The following is a 19281-nucleotide window of genomic DNA, read 5'->3' as shown; positions in this document are numbered from 1 at the left end:
CTTGAACCCGTGTCCCCTGCATTGGCAGGCGGATTCTTAACCACTGTGCCACCAGGGAAGCCCAAGATGATAATTTTTAAGCACTTACTATGGGCCAGGCACTTTGTGTGAATGGCTGGCCCTAATAAGCTCTTAACTAGTGTTCATTGTTATTACAATTTTGTCTTAGATGTGTATGTCTTTGTTCAAATGGATTCTGTGCTCTAGACTACAGGACCCTAAAGCGCATTGCAAGGCAGTTGAGCATCTTATCTTTTTCTCTCAAACATCTGCAAGTTTTCATACTTCTTGTGGGCAGTTGGACTGGCAGTACAGATTTCTGAGATCAGAGACAGCGTGGTGTAGAAGAAGGAGCACTTGAACTAGGAGTCAAGATCAGTTTAGGTCAACACCGTTTATTAAGCACCGTTAGTATGTACCAGGCGCTAGAGGAAAAAGGGGCGTGAGAGTGGATCCCTGCCCTCTAGGGGCTTACACTTCTGCGTGGATGGTGGCCAGGTAAACAAACAAAGCATGATACGTGCAATAATAGTATCAACAATGAATAGAGGAGCCACAAGACCTGAGATCTAGCTCTGCCACTAGATGCGTGACCTCGGACATGTTATTTAACCTCTCGGGGTCTCATGGATAGTGAGAATGGGGTCGATCATTTCTAATCCCTGAAATTCTCACATCTACAGGCCTCAAAACCCTGTGAGGTAGGCAGGGCAGGCACGATTTCTACTTTATATTAGCGGTGAAGCCTGGGGTCAGGGAGGTTGAGCACAGCAGCCTGAGCTACACGTCTGCTTGTTGGTAGAGCTGGGCCCAGACCAGACTCGGGCAGGTCTTCTGAGTCAGGCCAAGTGCGTATCCACTCCAGGCTGTGACGTGGGATCTCTGATGGGCACGGCAGGAGGTTTTCTGGATGACCCCTGTTTGAACCTCCTACTTGCTCCCAGTTTGGAGTTCTTTACGGACTAAGGAAAGAGCAGTTACCTCCTCTACCTCCACCCCGTCCTGGTGTAAGTGCACAGCAGACAGTGGGCATTTCTGAAAACCAGGTCGTCTTTCACAAACAGCACAGTGACGTTAGCATAATTATCCTGGTGACCACAGGAATCTTCAGCCGCCAACCCCAGTCACTGATGGAAACCCTCCCCGGGCCTGGTGTCCACTCACAGCCAGCTCCTTAACCTCGCCGGCTGGGCTCTGTGTATGATGCAGAGGATGTTCTGGAGGCGAAGGCAGCTCTCCCTCACGGCCCGGGTGCTCCCTGTCACCTCCACTCAGCCCGCGCAGTATCTACATGCTTAGGGAATGTGAGCGAGCTAACCTACCTGAAGCAAAACAAACTAAAGAGTGCATCTTGCCGGGCCTCTAAAACCATGCCACGCCCACCAAAGCCATGGCAAAGAGTTTCAGAGATGACATTTGGGGGCAATCTTATTGTCATATACAACAATTTTTTTTGAGCACATGCTATGTGTGCTACAGAGAGGTCAGTGACACATAATCCCTGCTATCCGGGGGCTTATAATCAGATGCCAAGAGCGGTCAGATGACTTCAGAGATGAGTCACAGATGAAAACTTCCGACAGACTCCGGCGGTGTGAGAGGCTCAGTCTTAAGTGCTGGAGGTGCTGGGGTGAGGGAGAGTGGTCACTGAGGGCTGCTGCTGTCCTGGAAGGAGTCCCAGGGAGCCTGAGCTGGGCCTTGAAGGGAGACAAGGACGGAACTCAGTGTTTGCATTACCCCCTCCCTATGGGAAGTTCACCTGAAAACCATACGACGACGATAAAAGTGCACAGGAAAAAAATCGCCTGTGGGCACCCCACGTCCTCTCCCAAGGTGGCCCCTTCCACCCCGCCTCCCCTTCCACCACCTCCTAGGCCTGTGATGTACAGCAGCAGAGCAAGTCCCTTAACCGCCCTGAGCCTGCGTCCTCATCTGTAAGGTTGTAGGAGGGTTTCCCAAGCAAACACTAGTGAAACCCACCAGCACGGCAACAAACGCTACCTCCCAGTGAGTCCTCCTGCAAAAAAAACCCCGTCCCTCCATCTTCGCAAAGGACGTCTGAGGGTGACCTGGTGCGCGTGCTCCAGCCTTCTCCCCGCATCCTGCCGGCTCCAGGGGCTACGCCGAGGACAGGGCTGCCGTGCGGGGTCAACTTCATCCAGGGCGCAGCCGCCCAGGCTCCCAGCCAAGCACCTTCTCAACTCCAGGGGCGTTGCCTCAGAAGGGAAAATCCTCCAAAGGGGCTGAGGAGTGGGGCTGGAGGAAGGGTGGTCCCTTGGGCCTGCCCCCAACACCTCCTTCCACGCTCCACCGAGGGGGGCCAGCTCGAGCTCCGAAACCGGCAGAGCGTGCGGCCTCCGTGCTGCCACCTGTGGCCGCCGGCCCCAACTGCACCCGACTCCGCGGCCCCGCCCACCCAGCCTGGCTCCGCCCACGTGGGAGGTGCGGGTGCCTGGTTGGTGTATAACCTTTGCAAGAATTCTCAACGTTTCTGAAGTTTGGCGTGCCAGTGTTTTGTTTTGGTCTTCCTTGCAGGAACAGAGAAGAGATCCCTTAAAACACCCATGACCTTGGGTCAGAGTTCCTCTTAGCTCTACCGGACTTAGAATTGTTGTGCAGTCCCAGGGCAAGCCCAAGAACTAAGATCCCAGTGGCCCGGGTTCCTCGGTCCCTGCCCTCCCCCACTGCTCCCTCCCCACCCACGTCGTGGCGGCCTTCTTCCCACCGGAACCCACAGGACAGGATGAGAGCACAGCCCTAGCCCTCCCCGTCCAGGACCAGTTTTGTCACCCATGGCAGCATTACCTGCCTCAGGGTCTTTCTGAGAGACTTAAATGAGGTGCCACGTGGAAAGCAACGAGACCATCTTTGAGGGGAAGATACTGGTGAGAACTGGCGTGAGGGAGAGACGCCCTCCCACTTACCACCCCGACCCCTGACCAACCCAAGCAGCAGTAGCGGCAGCTGACCGCTTCCTCAATCCCCAGCCCCTCAACACACTTCCCCACAGGGGCTGGGAAGGTGGTGGGCTCCTGCCACCCCTCCACAGGCCGCACTGAATTCCCTTAGCTTCTTTATTGCACAGTCAGGTTCCACGCTGGCTTCCCCATAAAGATAAAATATGAAACCACAAAATACCCAGATTTTACTAAATAGGTCAACGAACCCAAGCTGACAGTTTTGTCTGAAAACTGACAGTAAAAGGACTGAGCCGAGCAGAGCAGGACCTGTTTCCCTGTGAGCCATTTTCTGAAGATGGGCCGGGACCCAGATTCATACACGCGGCTCCCACGCAGGCTGGCTGTATCTCACCCGACCACAGCTTGCTCTGGGCTCCACGTGTGTACGTTGGAGAGGGTGGCACTTGCAGCCCCCGTCGGCCCAGGGGAACCGCCAGCCTCCCCCCCACCCCCTTGTCCCTGCTTCCTCTCCAGGCAGACCAAGGGGGGACAGGAAGGGGCCCTAGCACCTGCACAAACTCTTAACCGGCCCAACGTGAACATCATCTCTTCTCCGTGGCTCATCCTCCTGCCTTCTTCACCCCATCTTCCCCTAAGGCAGAATAAGCCATCCTTCAACTGGGTTCCAGAATGTTCTGGTGCTTTCCAGGCTGTTTCCTCTGCTCCCTGTGTGCTCCTTGGGGGATAAAGCTGTGGACCCCCATGCCTAGTGTGGTGTCTGGCACGAGGTAGGTGTGGATCAATGTTTGTCACGCTGAGTTGAATAGTAATGAAGGAACCAGATGGAGCACACCCCTCAGACATCTGAGAATAACTCAGTGGCCTGGCAACATTAAACGGTGCCCTGAGGCCACAGAGTGTGTTTTTGGCCTTGCTTCCTACACATGCCGCCTGCCACACCAGTGCCTCTTGGTCATGTCCCTCCAAGGACGGGCACCCAGAGACATGCCCCTCCCCCCAGCCATGATCCTGGAACAAATGGCAGCCAACTTCTCTGGATGCGAGTCATCTCTTTAGTCCATCAGTGACCAACACAGCAGCACCACGGACACAGCAGGGGCCTGCCTGAGACCCCGGGCGAGGCAAGGACAGTGGATGCTGGGCCCAGGTGAGGGGGGCTTCCCTTCGGCCTCCCCAGCAGCCAGGAGAGAGATGCGTGGGGAGGGGGCCCGTCTGTGTGGACAGTACCGCAGCCTGTCAGCCCCCGGCCTTCCTCAGAGCACCAGGGCCTCCGGGGGAGGGAATGTTCCAGGGTAGGGCCAGAGAGGGACTTGTTGGGGTGACTAAGGGTGGACTCTGAATTTGAGCGGGGGCTGTGTGCCCTCGTGGGCATGTGTGGCTGGGGACAGGTGCCTGCCGTACTACTGACTCATGGGATTTGACTGCTGAGCCACAGGACCTGCCTGGGGCCAAGGAGACCAGGGACCAAGACTCCGGGGCCTGGGAGAGCGCCCAGGGGCGGAAGGCACCCTCCTCACTGCTTCGCTTGGAGACGAGCCCGGGGCTGGCAGGTCTCGGAGGCTGGCTGGAGGGCCGCCTCTGGCCTGACCCACCTCATGTGTAGGCCATCTTGCTGCACACCCAGGGCCGGGTCATCAAACACTCTGTCGACACCAGCCTGGTGGGCTCCACGAAGACGCATTCCCCCGGGCCCGAAATGGGGAATCTGTGGCGGGGAGAGAAGAGACCGGGCACTCACGACCTGGCAGACACGGCCCGTCACTGGGCAGCCCCAGAGGCCCTATGACTTGTCCCTCCCTCTGGAGCAGCCTTCCGGGACAGTCGGCCCCCACAGGCCTTGCTAGCATGGCTCCCATCGCCTCCAGATGGTGCATCACGGCTCCAGCCCCCCGGTGATGCCCATGGATGTTTCCTGGATGCACCCTGCACTCCTCCATCCGGCTCCGCCATCCTGTCGGGCCCAGCTCACTCGTCCCAGGAACCCGGGGCCCTGTCTAGGACCATGCTCCACACCCACCTTCCCCACAGCGCCCTGCCTGCACCTCCTGTATCTAGCACAGGGGGGCCTAACATCATCCCTTTTGAATCTCAACACTTCTTCTTCACCTCATTTGGTCACCCTGACCTGAACCCCCTGCCAAGGCTGGAGCTGGGGTCTCATAAGAGAGGGCATCAGAAGGACCCCAAGAGGGAGTAGGGGGGCCAGGACCACCTCGATGTCAGAGAAGCGTGGCCCCAAGGCCCGCTGGTTGCCAGGTAGTCAGTGCTCTGGGGACCCCAGCTTCCAGGGCTCCCTGGGTTCCGGGAGCAGGAAGCTTCCAGAAGGGGAGAGGTGGGAGCAGCAAGGGTAAGACTTTCTCAGCAGCTCTAAGAACAGATCTGGGATGAGGGCAGGACAAGGAAAGAGAAGGAAAAAAAGAAAAAGAAAACAAGGAAGAGGCAGTTGAGGACAAAGACAGGTGCAGGAGGCAGGGAGAAGCCGGCACAGGGAAGGAGTTGTCACGGGCGCAGTTCATGTCAGGTCAGCAGCTGTGCCCCCGCCTGGCTCCCCGGGCCTAGTCCTCCAGCCTTAAAGTCTACATCAGAAGCTGAGGTTCTTACTCCCCTGTGTGTGCTGCTCTGCGTCTCCCTAGGCCTAAACTGCCCCTACACCCATGACTGCTGCCGCCATCACCCCGCAAACCGTCCCTGGCTTTGCACACACACCAACCCATCACACACTCCCCACCACAGCACTTGGGCCACACAAATAATACCACCACTGCACACACCACCGACACCCTCAAGAGGTGTTTTCTCTAAGGGAACCCTCCTGGTGCCCAGGGGTCAGATCCCCTTTCTCCCACAGTGACAATGTTTAGGTGGCACGTGGCTGCCCCACCTAAGAACAGAGACCCCACCTCCCACCCTCCCTTGCAGTCAGGTGTGGCCATGAAGCTAAGTTCTGGCCAACGCAGAGGGGTGTCCAGGGCACGTCCTCCCTTTCCCTGAGCCGTGCAGGTGGACTGGGGAGCCACAAGGTGGAAAGAGCCCGGGCCCTTTCCAGCAGCAGGAAGCTCTGTTGCCTGCGTGGAGCAGGGCCACCAAACCAGGCTGGACTTTACCAGGGAGAGAGTAGTAAAGCCATTATCATGACTGGGTCTCTGTCCCATACCCCTGACCCTAGAGGTGAGTGACTCCAGCTAGCACAAAACCAGGTTCTTCAGGAGGTGCGTCTGGGAGGCTATGGCTTCCCCGGTCTAAGCTCCTTGGCCAGAAAATGAAGCCTCAGCTCACGTGTCTGGGTCAAACGGGTCCCCGTTGACCCAGTGGAATTCGTCCCCCACTCTGCGCAGACCAATCCAGGGCTCCCTCCGTGTGAACTTGAACATGAATTCCTGCACCAAAGAAAGAGGGAAACCTCAGAGTCAGGTGCGGTCTCCTGACTGCTCACACATCCCCAGACTAACCTCAGCTTGGAAGACTGGCTCCCAAGATGTGTAGACACGGAGAGGGTCTACATCCCATCACTGCATCCCAAGTGTGAGGAGCTGGGGTTACAGACACCCTGCGCTCACATGGAGCGGCCTGCAATGGCTTCCAAAGGACCCAGGCTCTGGGAGTGCACCACTGGGCCAGGAAGCCTGGAACAGGGTTTGTCTCCTAGCTCAGTGGGCCAGCATGCCTGCGTTCCTCATTTTCAGGAAGCCTGGAACTGCCTACTTAATGGATTATCTGGGATACGTCTCAAAGCTCAGGCTGGATGTCCTTCTACCCACGTATTTCTGGGCCTTTCTCTGCCGAAAGGAGCTATCAGACTGTGTATCAGAGACAAACAGAAGTGACTTTTAGATTTTCTGCTATTTTGGATTGCATGAACTGTTGCCCTCAAAACCCAGAATGGCCAAGGGACCCACTAATTGTGTTTCTTTCACATTTCTAGTGATGTAACTGTTTGGGGTGTTAAATGAGAGATCAGGCCCTGATTTGGACTAGTAGAAGAAGCCAACGCGATTTTTCATTTCACAAGTGCGGGTATCATTTGTAATGCTCACGCTTCAGTACTGAGTTGAGCTCAGCAAACCAGCCTCGGGTGGACATAGTTGGCCTTGACAATAGCAGTGGAAACAAGAGCCCCTCGTGGACCTGCTCAGACCCCATGGAGCCCACCTGCACCCCCCACCCCAGGCCGTGCTCTGGAAACAGGTCACAGGGGACACCAGGTCCTTGGGGCAGGGCTCTCCCCGAAAGTCCCCACCCCACCGGCACGCACCAGCTCCTTCTGGCTCTGGATCACAGCCAGCGCGGCCTCGTGGCCGTGACAGTACTGCCTGCCCGTGTTCCAGTCTCTCGGTTCCTCAGAAAAGAAGTAGCATTTCCTTCCGTAGAGCAGCCAGTCCTCCGGGCAGGGCGCCTCGCACTTGATGCAGCCCTTGGAAGCTGCAGGGAAGAGGAGTGGCTCAGTATCCACCAGCACAGCGGGCCTCTGTCCGGCCCCCCAAGGATCCCACTGCTCCCCGCCACCCCTCCACCGGCCTCCACTTTGGTGCCCATCAGCCACATGCCTCGGGGGAGCGCCTGTCACAGTGCCTGGCAGGTAAAAGGCGGGTGACTAAATGAGTAAGGAAAAGGAATTTGGGACACTGGCAGGGACACCGCCCCGAGGGGAAGTTCAGCAGGTTAGGCCCCTGGGTTAAGCTCTCCTCTCTCCCCCCGAACTCCCCGAGACGGGGAACCCGAGAAACTCGGACTTGGAAGGGACCTGGGGGCCATGCGTTCTCTCTCTCCGGCCAGGGTTGGGAACCGGCGGCGGCGGACTCGATGGGCCTTGCTCTCATTGGCCACACCCTCATCAGCTAACACTGCTGAACTGCTGGAAAGATCCTTCGCAATTTTGAGTCCCAACCTGCCTTCCCATGACCTGGAACCTGTGGGTCCAGGATCTGCCTCTGGAGTGACCCGGACAGACCTGGTCTGTCTTCCACCTCCTACTTGAAGAAGGACCCCTGCCTCCCCTCTTCCAGGATTGAACAGACACCGTCCCTTCCACAGTCGCTTGCAGGGGGTGCCCTCCAGGCCCTTCTCCATCCTGCCTGGCTCAGTACGGTGTGCCCACATCACCAGTAAAATGCTGCCACCAGAACAGGCTGGGACACGTGAGCCATGGTCCAGCACCCAGCAGTGATCACCGTACCCTTTCCAGCTGCTGTGGGCTTTCCAGTCTTCAGATGCTCCGATGAGAAGAATCTGTGGATATGTGTCTATGTGCACTTCTCTGGGAAGGAGGCCCAGAACTTCCATGAGGTTCTCTAAGCCTCCCTGCCAAAAGGAATTCAGCCACACTCTTCAACTATTTTCCTATGATCTCTACCTAAGCCAGGTCTCCCCTGTCCAGAACATGTGTAAATCACATTTAAATCCAAGTGCAGGATCTTGGGTTTATTTCTTCCACAGTCATCTCATTCACATTGGCTCATTTGAGTTTCTGAAGAGAAATTTTAATCTTGATTTCTTTTTCATCTGTCCTATTGAGCATCCCTCTTTGAATTGTTTCACCTGCAAATTCCGTAAGCATATGTTTTTGTTTGTTCTCATACAAGAGATTGACGAAAATGTAGACCAGGACAGAGCTGAGAACATGGTACTCAAGCCCCCAAGGGAGCTACCACCACACCAACACCAGTTAATTAACGGGCACTCTGGCATTCCTGCTCAGTGAGCTACAGGCCCACTTAGACTTACTGGCCATGCATTCCCACGAGGATCTCCAGGGACTCTGTTGTGTTTTACTGCAACATCAATCTGCTGTGTTTACACATTGCCCTGTCCTCCCAACCTAGCAATAGAACAATTGAATTTGTAACAAGTAGTCTAGGTGAATCCAAGCTCACCCCAGTGGTCACCACATTCTTTGCTAAGCACTCACAACTCCCTGCTTAGCCTGCATGCCCTACAGGTGAGGGTTTGGTAGGAATTGATGTTATCCGTGGATTTTCCTCCCATTTTGAGGTCTTAGGGTGCTTCTCAAAGATTAAAGGCAGAGGTCCTGAAGTCACTTTGCAAACCCTTCAGAAGCCATGACGTACCTTGACTTGAATCCATTAAAAGCAGCAAATCCCAGGGTCCTATAGCCTCGCCTCCCTTGCTTAGTAGCAGTTTCCTCTTTTGCGTTCCTCCTTCAACCCTTTCAGTCCTACCCTGCCGCTCCGTGTTTTTCAGGCCTCTCCCCCTTGGAATGCTCTGGTCCCTCTACCTCCTGCTCTCTAGGAAACTATTCATTCTTCGGGGATTAGCCCATGCGTTCCCCTCCCCCTCCCGGGAAGCCCCCAGGCAGTAACACCTCTATCACTGGACAGGGAAGTTGATGTCATACATTTAAAAAAATCTCCAGCACTTAGCCCCGGGCCTAACACACAGCCAGGCTCAATAAATGTTTGTTGAGTAAGTGAATGAGATCTTTAAGGCCCTTAACCCCAAACCGTCTCCTTCAAGATGCATCACGTGACTAACACACACCAAGTTTGTTCTGCGTTCCCGAAGCATTTTTGTGAACGTTCCTAAGTTAACATCTCCACTTCCGCCGCATGGCTTAGCCAAGAGGTCGGGTATAGTCGATGTGTGAATGTACTATTGTAGGCTAAAATCTCATCTAGAACCAACACTCTATTTCCTATTTACTTTGACCCCACAGAATTGGCGGTATGTCTGGAACCTTTCTTTACCTAATTAGACGTGCTTTTGACAAGGTGTGTAGGAACTGAATGGCATAAATGCTCTGACGTCCATGCTCACCCAGTATGCTCATCACCACCAGGATGGCAAACAGAAGCACTGCGATGGCCCCCAGCAGGAGACGCGTGGTGGTGTCTGAGGAGAGAGAAAGGGGTTGATTACCTGGCACATCCCCACCACCCATCCCCACCTCCAGCCCCAAGTCCTGATAGTGAGAAACTCTGGGGCTGTGTTTGAACAAGCCCTCCAGGAGATTCTGATGCTGAAGTCTGAGGTGCCACTCTAAAGCACGGGTCTGTCTGATTCTGCGATCCCCCTGCTGAAAAACCCTCCCTCCGGGGCTACGCACTTGAACTTCTTCTGTGGCTGTCAGGAGCTTTCCAGTCTTTCATCGCCTGCTGCTTCTCTACCTCATCCCTGGTTTTAGCCAGACGGACTCCTTGAAATACCCCAGTCCGTCCTCACAGCCCTTCAGCTGGGTCTTTGCTCCCAAGTTTCTTCTCCTCCACTGCAGTCTCTTGAAATCCTGCCCCACACCCTTCATTCTCTTCACGAAAGCTTTCCTGATCCTCTGGCTTCTCCCTTTTAAATTGATATTTATTGTTCTCACCTAAAATTTTAATTCGATGTGTAATGAAAGAACCCTTTTAGACTTCAGACACAGGGTCTTTGAAAGGTTTTTTGTGATAAAATATACATAACATAAAAGTTGCCATCTTAACCGTTTTTAAGTGTGCAATTTGTGGCATTAATTATATTCACAATGTTGTGCACTGTTAATTTGCAAAATTCCACTGCCTATTTGCAAAATGTTTTCATTACCCCAGACAGAAACTCTGTACCAACTAAACATGAATGCCTCATTCCCACCTCCTTCCAGCCCCTGGTAACCTCTAATCTACTTTCTGTCTCTATAAATTCACCTATTCTAGGAACCTCATGTAAGTGGAATCATACAATATCTGTCCTTTTGGGTCTGACTTCTTTCACTTAACATAGTGTTTGCAAGGTTCATCCATGTTGTAGCACATCAGAATTTCATTCCTTTTTTATGGCTGAATAATGTTCCATTGTATAATTATATACATTTTGTTTATCCATCCATCCATTGATGGACACTTGGGCTGTTTCCATCTTTTGGTTATTATGAATAATGCTGCTATGAACATTGGCAAATATCTGTTTGAGTCCCTGTTTTCAATTCTTTTATACACCTAGGAGTGGAACTGCTGGATCATATAGTAATTCTACATTTAACTTTTTGAGGAACCACCAAACTGTTTTCCACTGCTGCTGCACCATTTTGCATCCTACCAGCAATGCTAACGCACAAGTGTTCTAATTTCTCCATTTCTTCACCAACACTTGTTAGTTTCCATTTTTGTTTGTTATAGCCATCCTAGTAGGTGAGAACTCCCTTTTTATTTTTAACCATTTTTAAAACCTTTTAACAGTTATATGTGTGCATAGATGAAAGAAGTGTCTCCACAGCCCAGTGCTGGGCTGTCCACCATTACTCACCCATGATGAGCTAAGTACCAAAATCGAGAGAGAGGAAGTATCTAGAAACTTTTACAGCAATTCAGTATTGCTGCGACTTCCAAGTGCCTGATACTGTTTCTAGTAATTTGTCTGTATTGTACTTCACAACAAATTGGGAAAAGAAACCTGGTCCTTTATCAAGGATCTGAAAAGCAACAGATCTGAAGTCAAGAAATTCTACCAGGCTTCACTAAACAAACTAACAACCAAACAAAGAACATTGCCCCTTCCACAGAGGCAACTACTTCCAACCCTTTTAGCTAATTCTTTTGGTATTTACCTCCAAATCTCTAAAAGCTTTACGTATGTCAATACTTTTTGACTTTTCTATTTAAGACACTACTTATTAACTTCCCACAATAATGAGGAAGATTTAATTCTCTGCATTACTGTCCCCACCCTGACTGCTCACACACTACCTGCTCTCTCAACATCATAGTTTGGGTTAGACTGATAATTAGGTGTTCTTTTCACATGGCAATGTAAATGCTACTCCCAGGAAAGCTATGCAGTGTATTATGATCTTTATTTCTACACAACTTCTTGTTTCCCTGTAATTAATCATTTTCCTTTGCTTACACTTCTGTGTGCTCATCATTATTTCAACTTCAAAGCTCCTTTAAGCTGATGAGGCAAAATCAGGAATTCTACTTCACTTATGACTTAGTCTGCACAGGCTGCTCTAACAAAAACCACAGACTGGGTGCTGAAACAACAGACACTTCTCTCTCACAATCCTGGAGGCAAGGAAGTCCAAGATCAAGGTACCAGCAGATTCCATTCTTGGTGAGGGCCCCCAGAATGGGATTAGTGCCCTTATTAGAAAAGGAAAAGCCACCAGAGAGGAGAGAGGAAGCTCTCATCCACTTTGCCTTTGCTATTTCCTGAAGATTTTTTTCAACTTTATCTCCCACTCTCTACTGAATCTTTTATTATTTCTACAATTATCTTTAACTGCTAAGGTTATTTTGAGTTTGTTGATGCTGTTCCCTGAATACTCCCTCTTAAAGCATCCTGTTCTTATTTTAATGATGCAAAATTTTCTCTTATCTCTCTGAGGATATTACTGATAGTTTTTTAGGGGTTTTTTTGGGGGGAGGGGGCTCCGGAGGGGCTGGAGGAGAGGTGGGCAGAAAGTTTAATCTGTATAATCTCTGTTTTCTCCAAACTGGTTTTTTTTTTTTTCCTGTTCATTTGTTTTGATCTCTAGCTTCCATGTCAGAGACTTTCCTGAGATGTCTGGAGATCCTTGGTTATTTGTTCATGATTAAGGCAGGAGGAATAAGACTTCACTGGCACCTCTGAGACAGGAAGAGGGGCTTATTAACTGTGAGGGTCGTGGCAGAGTGACGGGCTGGTCCTCAAGGCTGTCTGTTTGTTGACCTCCTTGGGTTTTTCCTCTTGGGTCAGTGTCCCTGGAGACGGCTCTTCTGTTTTCCCTCCTGGAGGGTGTAGGCTTGGCTGGGAAAAGAGGCTAGGAGGCCATCCTGAGCCCTCAATACATAAATGTCGCCTTAACTGCTTGCTCTCAAATGTGTTGGTGTCCGGAGGCCCTCTCTCCCCCAAGGAAGAGGGCTGGGGATGGGCTTACAGAGTGGGGAGAGGATTTGGGGATCTGAAGTCTTCCTAACAAGTGTTTAACCAGCCCTCCTGATTTCAGCTCAGCCGTGCTGACTGGTGCCCCGGTCTCTGCGCTGTGGGGTTCCTGGTTGTGACTCAGGTTGTTCCTCTGCTTCCTGAACTTTCTCAGGCCAGTGGATTCAGTGTCAGTTAGACCATCGTTGATCCCTATGTGTTTGTTTGTTTTTAAATTTTATTTATTTATTTATTTATGTTTGGCTGCGTTGCATCTTCATTGCACTGCCAGGCTTTCTCTAGTTGCGGCGAGTGGGAGCTACTCTTCATTGCAGTGCGCGGGCTTCTCATTGCGGTGGCTTCTCTTGTTGCGGAGCGTGGGCTCTAGGCACGTGGGCTCAGTAGTTGTGGCTCGCGGGCTCTAGCGCACAGTCTCAGTAGTTGTGGCGCACGGGCTTATTTGCTCCGCGGCATGTGGGATCCTCCCAGACCAGGGCTCGAACCCGTATCCCCTGCCTTGGCAGGTGGATTCTTAACCACTGCACCACCAGGGAGGGAAGCCCCTCGTTGCTATTGTTTTGTCTCCTGTTCTTGTTATCCTTGTGACCTTTTAAAAATCCCTTTACTGTTGTATTAATGAGCTTTGGAAGGGAAAGAAAATAAACGCACGTATTCAGTCTGCCATCTTTACTTGCAAGTCCAACAAACATCCAGGAGTCCTTCCTATGAGCACGGTCTATACTGGCAAGTGACCAGAGAGGTGGGTGGCTTCCGGCGTGGTAAGAACAGAGGCTCACGCCTGCCCTCGAGGGCTGGGCTCCTTCTGTATCTGCTCTGCTGTCCTCAGGGGTAGCTTGTTGTAAGACTAATCCCCTTGAGCTTCGTGTGAATCCTGCCTTTCCCTTCTTTATTTTAATTAATTTATTTATTTAGGCTGCACTGGGTCTTTGTTGCAACTTGCGCGGGCTTAGTTGCGGTATGGGGGATCTTAGTTCCCCGACCAGGGATCGAACCCAGGCCCCCTGCATTGTGAATGCAGAGTCTTAACCACTGGACCACCAGGGAAGTCCCTCCTTTCGCTTCTTTAAATGCCTCTCAATCCCCTTCTATAACCCTGGCACCACAGTAAGAGCATAGCATCGTAAACCACTTCACGTGGGTTCAAATCCCAGCTCTGCCACTTTTTAGTGGCAAAGCTACTTAGCTGCTATTTTATTTCATTTTCCTCATCTTTCAAATGAAGTCATAATAGTGTCTCCCTCTTAGAATTTTATGAGGATTCAACGTATAGGGCTTAGAGCAGTGCCTGGCATGGTACGCTCTCCTTCAGTGTTAGCAATTACTATCATGATGATTATCGGCCCATGGGCTCCTTTAGGGTAAGGGCAGTGCTTTACTCACGTTTGGGTTCCCTACAACAGGGCTCGGTCATTGCCTTGCATGTTACAGAGCACCCTGAATGACAGTGTCACCCTGAATGACAGTGTCACCCTGAATGACAATGCCCTTGGCCATGCGGATATACACCTGCTTTCAGGGAAAGGGGAGTCTGTGCCTGTGTCTCCAGCATCACCAGAACTGAGGATTCTCTTCATTCTTTTGTGGGGATAACTGCTCTGGATGCTGCACTGTAAACAGAGAGAGGGTGCGCTACGGAGTCTGACTCCTTGTTCACCCTCGAGGACAGCTGTGGGCCTGGACAAGCCAAAACAATGTTGTGTTAGTTTCCTAGGTTGATGTAACAAAGCACCACAGAGCAGGTGGCTTAAAACCCCGGAAGTGTGTTGTCTCACAGTTCTGGAGGCTAGAAGTCCACAGTCAAGTTGTCGGTGGGGCCGTGCTCCCCCTGAGACCTGAAGGGAAATCCTTCCTTGCTCGGTCCTCGTTTATGCTGGTTGGCTGGCGATCTTCAGTACTCCTTGGCTTGCAGCTGCATCACTGCAGTCTCTGCCTTCATCGTCACATCCTTCTCCCTGTGTCTCTTTGTCTTCATGTGACCACCTCTTAGAAGGACACCAGTCGTATTGGGTTAGGAGCCCACCCTGCTCCAGTATGCCCCCATCTGAACTAATTACAATGGCAATGACCATATTTCCAAATAAGGGCAGATTCTGAGGTGCTGGGGAGTTAGGACTTCAACATATCTCTTTGCGGGGGGATACAATTCAAGCCGTAACAAATGTCTAACTCAGCAGTCCTTCCTTCTATGCAGTGGCCCTTATTAGAGGGAGTTTGAGGGTGCAGTTTATTTATGTTATAAATGTATATGACTCAGCCTGATGTTAGAAGGAACAACTGAAAACAACCTGGCACCCAAGCCCAGACAAATCTCCCAACACCCTCATACCCACAGTGCAAAAGAGAATCATAGCTGAGGTCTCTAAGTTGCCAGGGCCACAGCCTGGAAGGCATACTCTTGACTGTCACAAACTATCAAATGTAGAGTTTGGTCATTTTAAAATTTTTAAGAGGCTTTGCTAAATGCGTGTGTGTGGTTTTGAGTAGGAAGTTGTGGGTTTGTGTCTTATCAAGAAACTTTCAATATTAAAAATTCAGAACTGGTGAGCCCTGGAAAATCTATAGCCTGAGATTTGCAGAATCACTGTCCCCACTCCTGTACCCCCAGGCTGCTTTTCCTCACCCTCCCTACCCCAATGCCAGAAATAGATTCCCATCTCCAATCACCTCCAGTCTTTCCAGAACGCAGGCGGGAGCTCTGGATCACTTTTCCAGCCTGTCCCCCAAGGCTGAGGATGGAAGGAGAGGTTAATATCCACAGGGAGAGGACTCAATCAGGAGAATTTCTGTTTGGCTTCCTATTTACAAAGCTAACTGTTCATCGAAGGAGAGTCTTAAAGACCTGGGCTGTAATCTCAGCTTCAGATTTAAGACGTTTTCCACGTCACTTAACCTGTGACGAGGAAAAAGCATCTGCCGGAGGGGGCAGGGTTGTCTGAGGAGCGCAGGGAGGAGGGCTACATGCATCAGAAGCACAATTTGATTCTCTCCAATTAGCCTCCCCAAGCCGCATGTTGGTCAGCTCAGGACAGAGTAAGAGGTTTCATATCAGAGGGCCTCGTGGCAAACCCGACGGGATTTCACGTGTGAGAGAGTAACGTGCATCCTTGGGCAAGACACTCAGCCTCTCTGAGTCTCAGTTTCCTCATATATAAAACAGGTACAACATTCACCAAGCCCCTGCAAGGGTAGATGGGAGGGTTAAACAAGACAGCTATTGTGAAAGCCCCAGCATGGGGCTGGCACTTTGTAGGTACTTGATAAATATTCGGTACATGGTAATACAGGAGCACAGGCCCCCTGGGGGTTCAGCTTGGTCAAATCAAGAAGTCTCAAGACAGATGCTTGGCTAAGCAAGGGCTGCAAAACCCCTTGGTCCCCAGACCTGGCAGACCCTTCATCCCATCACGGGTGTTTCTCAGGGTCTGTGGACTGGGCTCGTTATGAGGACTTCAGTTTGGGGTGGGAAGTGGACTCACAGTAGGCAGACGAACAGTCAAAGGATTTCAGTTGAGCAGTTGGTCATACACTTTCCCTGGGTTCCCTCATCAGGGATGCCAGTCTCTAGGGACTGGGGAAAGAGATCACCCGCACACAGCCTACACCCCAGCACCTTTGTCCGTGTAGCTCCGAGAGGCAGAAATCCTTATCTTGCTCAGCAGATGAAGAAACTGAGGCTCAGACAAGTTTGAAAACCTGCCAGCCCACTGGCAGTTGAAGGATCTGGCTGAGGCTTACCCAACTCCAGAATCTGTGTTCTTTGCACTGCAGCAGGCTGCCTCAGCCCCTGTCCTGTGATTTCTGCAAGGGCAGGGATGTTCCCAGTGCCCAGAGCTGCGGTGGAACAGTGGGGCCTCCAGGAGTGTTTGTGGGAGGTGAGGAAGAGTGAGTGAATGTGGGGGAATCAGCACACGGCAGGACCCTGGAGAGCACCATCGTGGTCCGAGAGCTCCCCTCTCCCCGCAGGAGACGCGGCGCCCAGGGAACACCCAGGAGATGCTCAGGGGACCAGTGGAGGGGAGGTCCCTGGCAGGGACACAGACTCCACATCCTAAAACTCCTGTGGGAAAAGGCCCACAGGCCCCAGATGCTGAGCCCCCAAGGTCCACAGGCACCAGGGTGGGGCTGCTCCTGGTGGGCCATGGGCACGAGGGCAGGGGCCAGAGGTGCCACGAGACACAGAGCCAGGCCAGGCAGGGAGCCATGCCCAGACAGGCGAGACGAGGCTGGGCCACAGGTGGGCACTGAGCACAGAGTGGGCTAGACTCCACAGGGCCTGGAAGACCCAGTGTCCTGAGAGGCCCCCTGGGCCATTTCCTGCCGGGCGTGCGGCTGCTTCTTCAGCCTAACTTGCAGGTGGTTGGCCCAGCCATGGCTGGGAGTAGGAAGCAGAAGGGGCCAAGGTCAGGATGGGAGGTAAGATGGGAGCCAGCCAGCTGGAGGCACTGAAAGAAGCCGCACCACCCCTGAAGTGGCCCCTAAGCACTGGGGGTTAGAATGAGGTTAGGGCAGCCCCTGGAGAAATGCTTATGAATGAATGAGTGGAGAAATACAGGCAAGAGGCGTGAGCAACTTCAAGAAATAACTTGGGCAGGAGGGAAGCAGTGGGTCACAGGCAAATCTAACAGTGAGGGTTTGTCCACCTTTATTCAGCTCAGCTCTCCCCAGCCCGAAGGTCCTCTGCAATGGCGCTCCTACACTGAGTTCCAACATCTTTGCCTCCTTTGTCCCAAATCACCACCCAGGTGTCCAGCTTTCCCCTAAGAGTCTGCACAGCCCCTCCTCAGGCCATCCGTGTCCCCTGGCCTACCAGCCTTTGGGCCAAATGCTGACAGAACTGTCCCCACCTCTCCCTCCTTGGCCAGGCACCTGCCCTGGCTGGCGCTGGTTATGTCCCTCCCCTGACCACAGCCCCGCCTTCCTCACTGACCTGGCCTTGGTCTGACCCCTCTGGGTCACCACCACTTTTCCAAGGGCCGCCCACTGTCTCATTCTATGCTTCAAATCTCTCAACAGCCGCTTCAGACAAAGTCCAAACACTTTGGCAAGGCCTGGGTAGCCATTCACGGTCTGGGCTCTCCAGACTCCTCTCTTTTCACCGCGCCCCACCCCGATCCTGGTATTTTGGAGGTCAGTTCCCCACAAGGGACAGGCGAGTCCTCGCCACTTGATCCCTGAACGTGTCACTCCTCGAGCCTGGTGCACCCATCTTTCTCTTTCCACACCTCCTAAGAGGTCACCTACTCCAGGAAGCCCTCCTTTTCTGACACTCCTTCCCTAATGGTTGGGTGATCCAGGTCCTGGGCTTCCCTAGTTGATGCCATCCAGGCAGGTCCTCGGCCTTTGGACTCCGGGTGTCCAGAGTACCGAGAAACGTCCAGAGGACCAGCCCTCTGGGCAGCTTCAGCACCTCCCACACCACACAAGTGGCCACACGAGTTAAGTGAAAGAACTCATGAACTTGAAATCTGTCTTCCACTTTGGTGACCGCCCCTTTGGCCAGTCAGGGGTCAGGCCGTGAGCCCCTCTGACTGGAAGAGGTAGGTGGGACCCCCGACTTGCAAGGAAGGCCCTCTGGCTGATTCTCCCTCCCGGCACCACCAGCGCCCCATCCCCCAACCCCCTTCTCACGGGGCATTAGCACCGCGTCGGGGTCCACAGCTTTTGTCACTTTGCCCAAAGTACTTTCACTGCTATAGATAGGGTCAAGCCACTCTCTAAATATGCCTATCGGGTTAGTGCCGGACAGTAACTGTCCGCCTTCACTCATAAGGAAACAGGCTCGGAGCAGGAAACCTGCTCCCAAGGTCAAAGAGGGAGTTAGCTGCAGAGACAGGGTCAAGGCTGTACTATAGGTGGTCCCCAGTTACCTGTTCCCCACCGCCCCACAATGTGGCATCTGATGCCCTGGCAATCCTCCGGGTTCCAGAGTCGCGCTCCCCGCTCTCCCCACCGGGAGACCGGCCAAGGTGACTCTGTCCCGCCTCCCGGGTCCCCGGCCGGGGGATGGAGGGCCGCTAGGCGCTTACCCTCCAAGGCCGCCTTCCAGCTGGTGCTGCCCTCGTAGCCCGACCCCGATCGCCGCAGCAGCCCCTCGGGACCGCGGCCCTCCGCTTCGGCGGGCGAGCGCAGCCTGGGCGCGGCGGGGGCGGACGCGGGGCGGACGGCGGGGGGCGGCGGCGGCCGGGCCCGCGCGGGGGGCTCCCGGGCCGGCTCCATGCCTGTCGCTGTGCCGCGCCGCGCCCGCGCTCCTGTGCCGAGGTGCGGGGCCCGGCCCGACGCGCACTCGGCGCCCTGCGGGCCCCCCAGGCCGACCTCGGGTGGGCGAGGGTCGGGGCTGGCGCAGCCCGAGGCTGAGCCCGGCTCCCCGCGCCGGACCCGCTGCGCCCGGCGGCCGCCACCGCCTGGGTCCCCGCGCGCCGCGCCTGCCCCGCCGAGCCGCAGCCTCCGCGCAGAGCCGGGGCGGGGGAGGACGAGCGCGGGGAGGTGCGGCAGGGCGGGCGCAGGGAGGGAG

At 53.5% G+C, this 19281-nt stretch overlaps 1 protein-coding gene across 1 annotated transcript; it reads right to left on the bottom strand.

Annotated features, from left to right (window-relative positions):
• Positions 1-395: 395 nt before the first annotated feature.
• On the bottom strand, positions 396-18986 carry CLEC2L (C-type lectin domain family 2 member L; the record flags this gene model as incomplete). Its single annotated transcript, XM_081244966.1, has 6 exons — positions 396-1697; positions 4514-4626; positions 6198-6298; positions 7174-7340; positions 9693-9767; positions 18797-18986. The coding sequence occupies 5 exons, from the start codon at positions 18984-18986 to the stop codon at positions 4515-4517; spliced, it is 645 nt and encodes a 214-aa protein (XP_081101092.1). The 3' UTR covers positions 396-1697; position 4514.
• Positions 18987-19281: the final 295 nt, after the last annotated feature.

The sequence above is a fragment of the Mesoplodon bidens genome (assembly GCF_964165515.1).
Source record: "Mesoplodon bidens genome assembly, chromosome: 9".
Classification (NCBI taxonomy): Eukaryota; Metazoa; Chordata; class Mammalia; order Artiodactyla; family Ziphiidae; genus Mesoplodon; species Mesoplodon bidens.
This window is presented reverse-complemented; position numbering and strand designations above follow the sequence as displayed.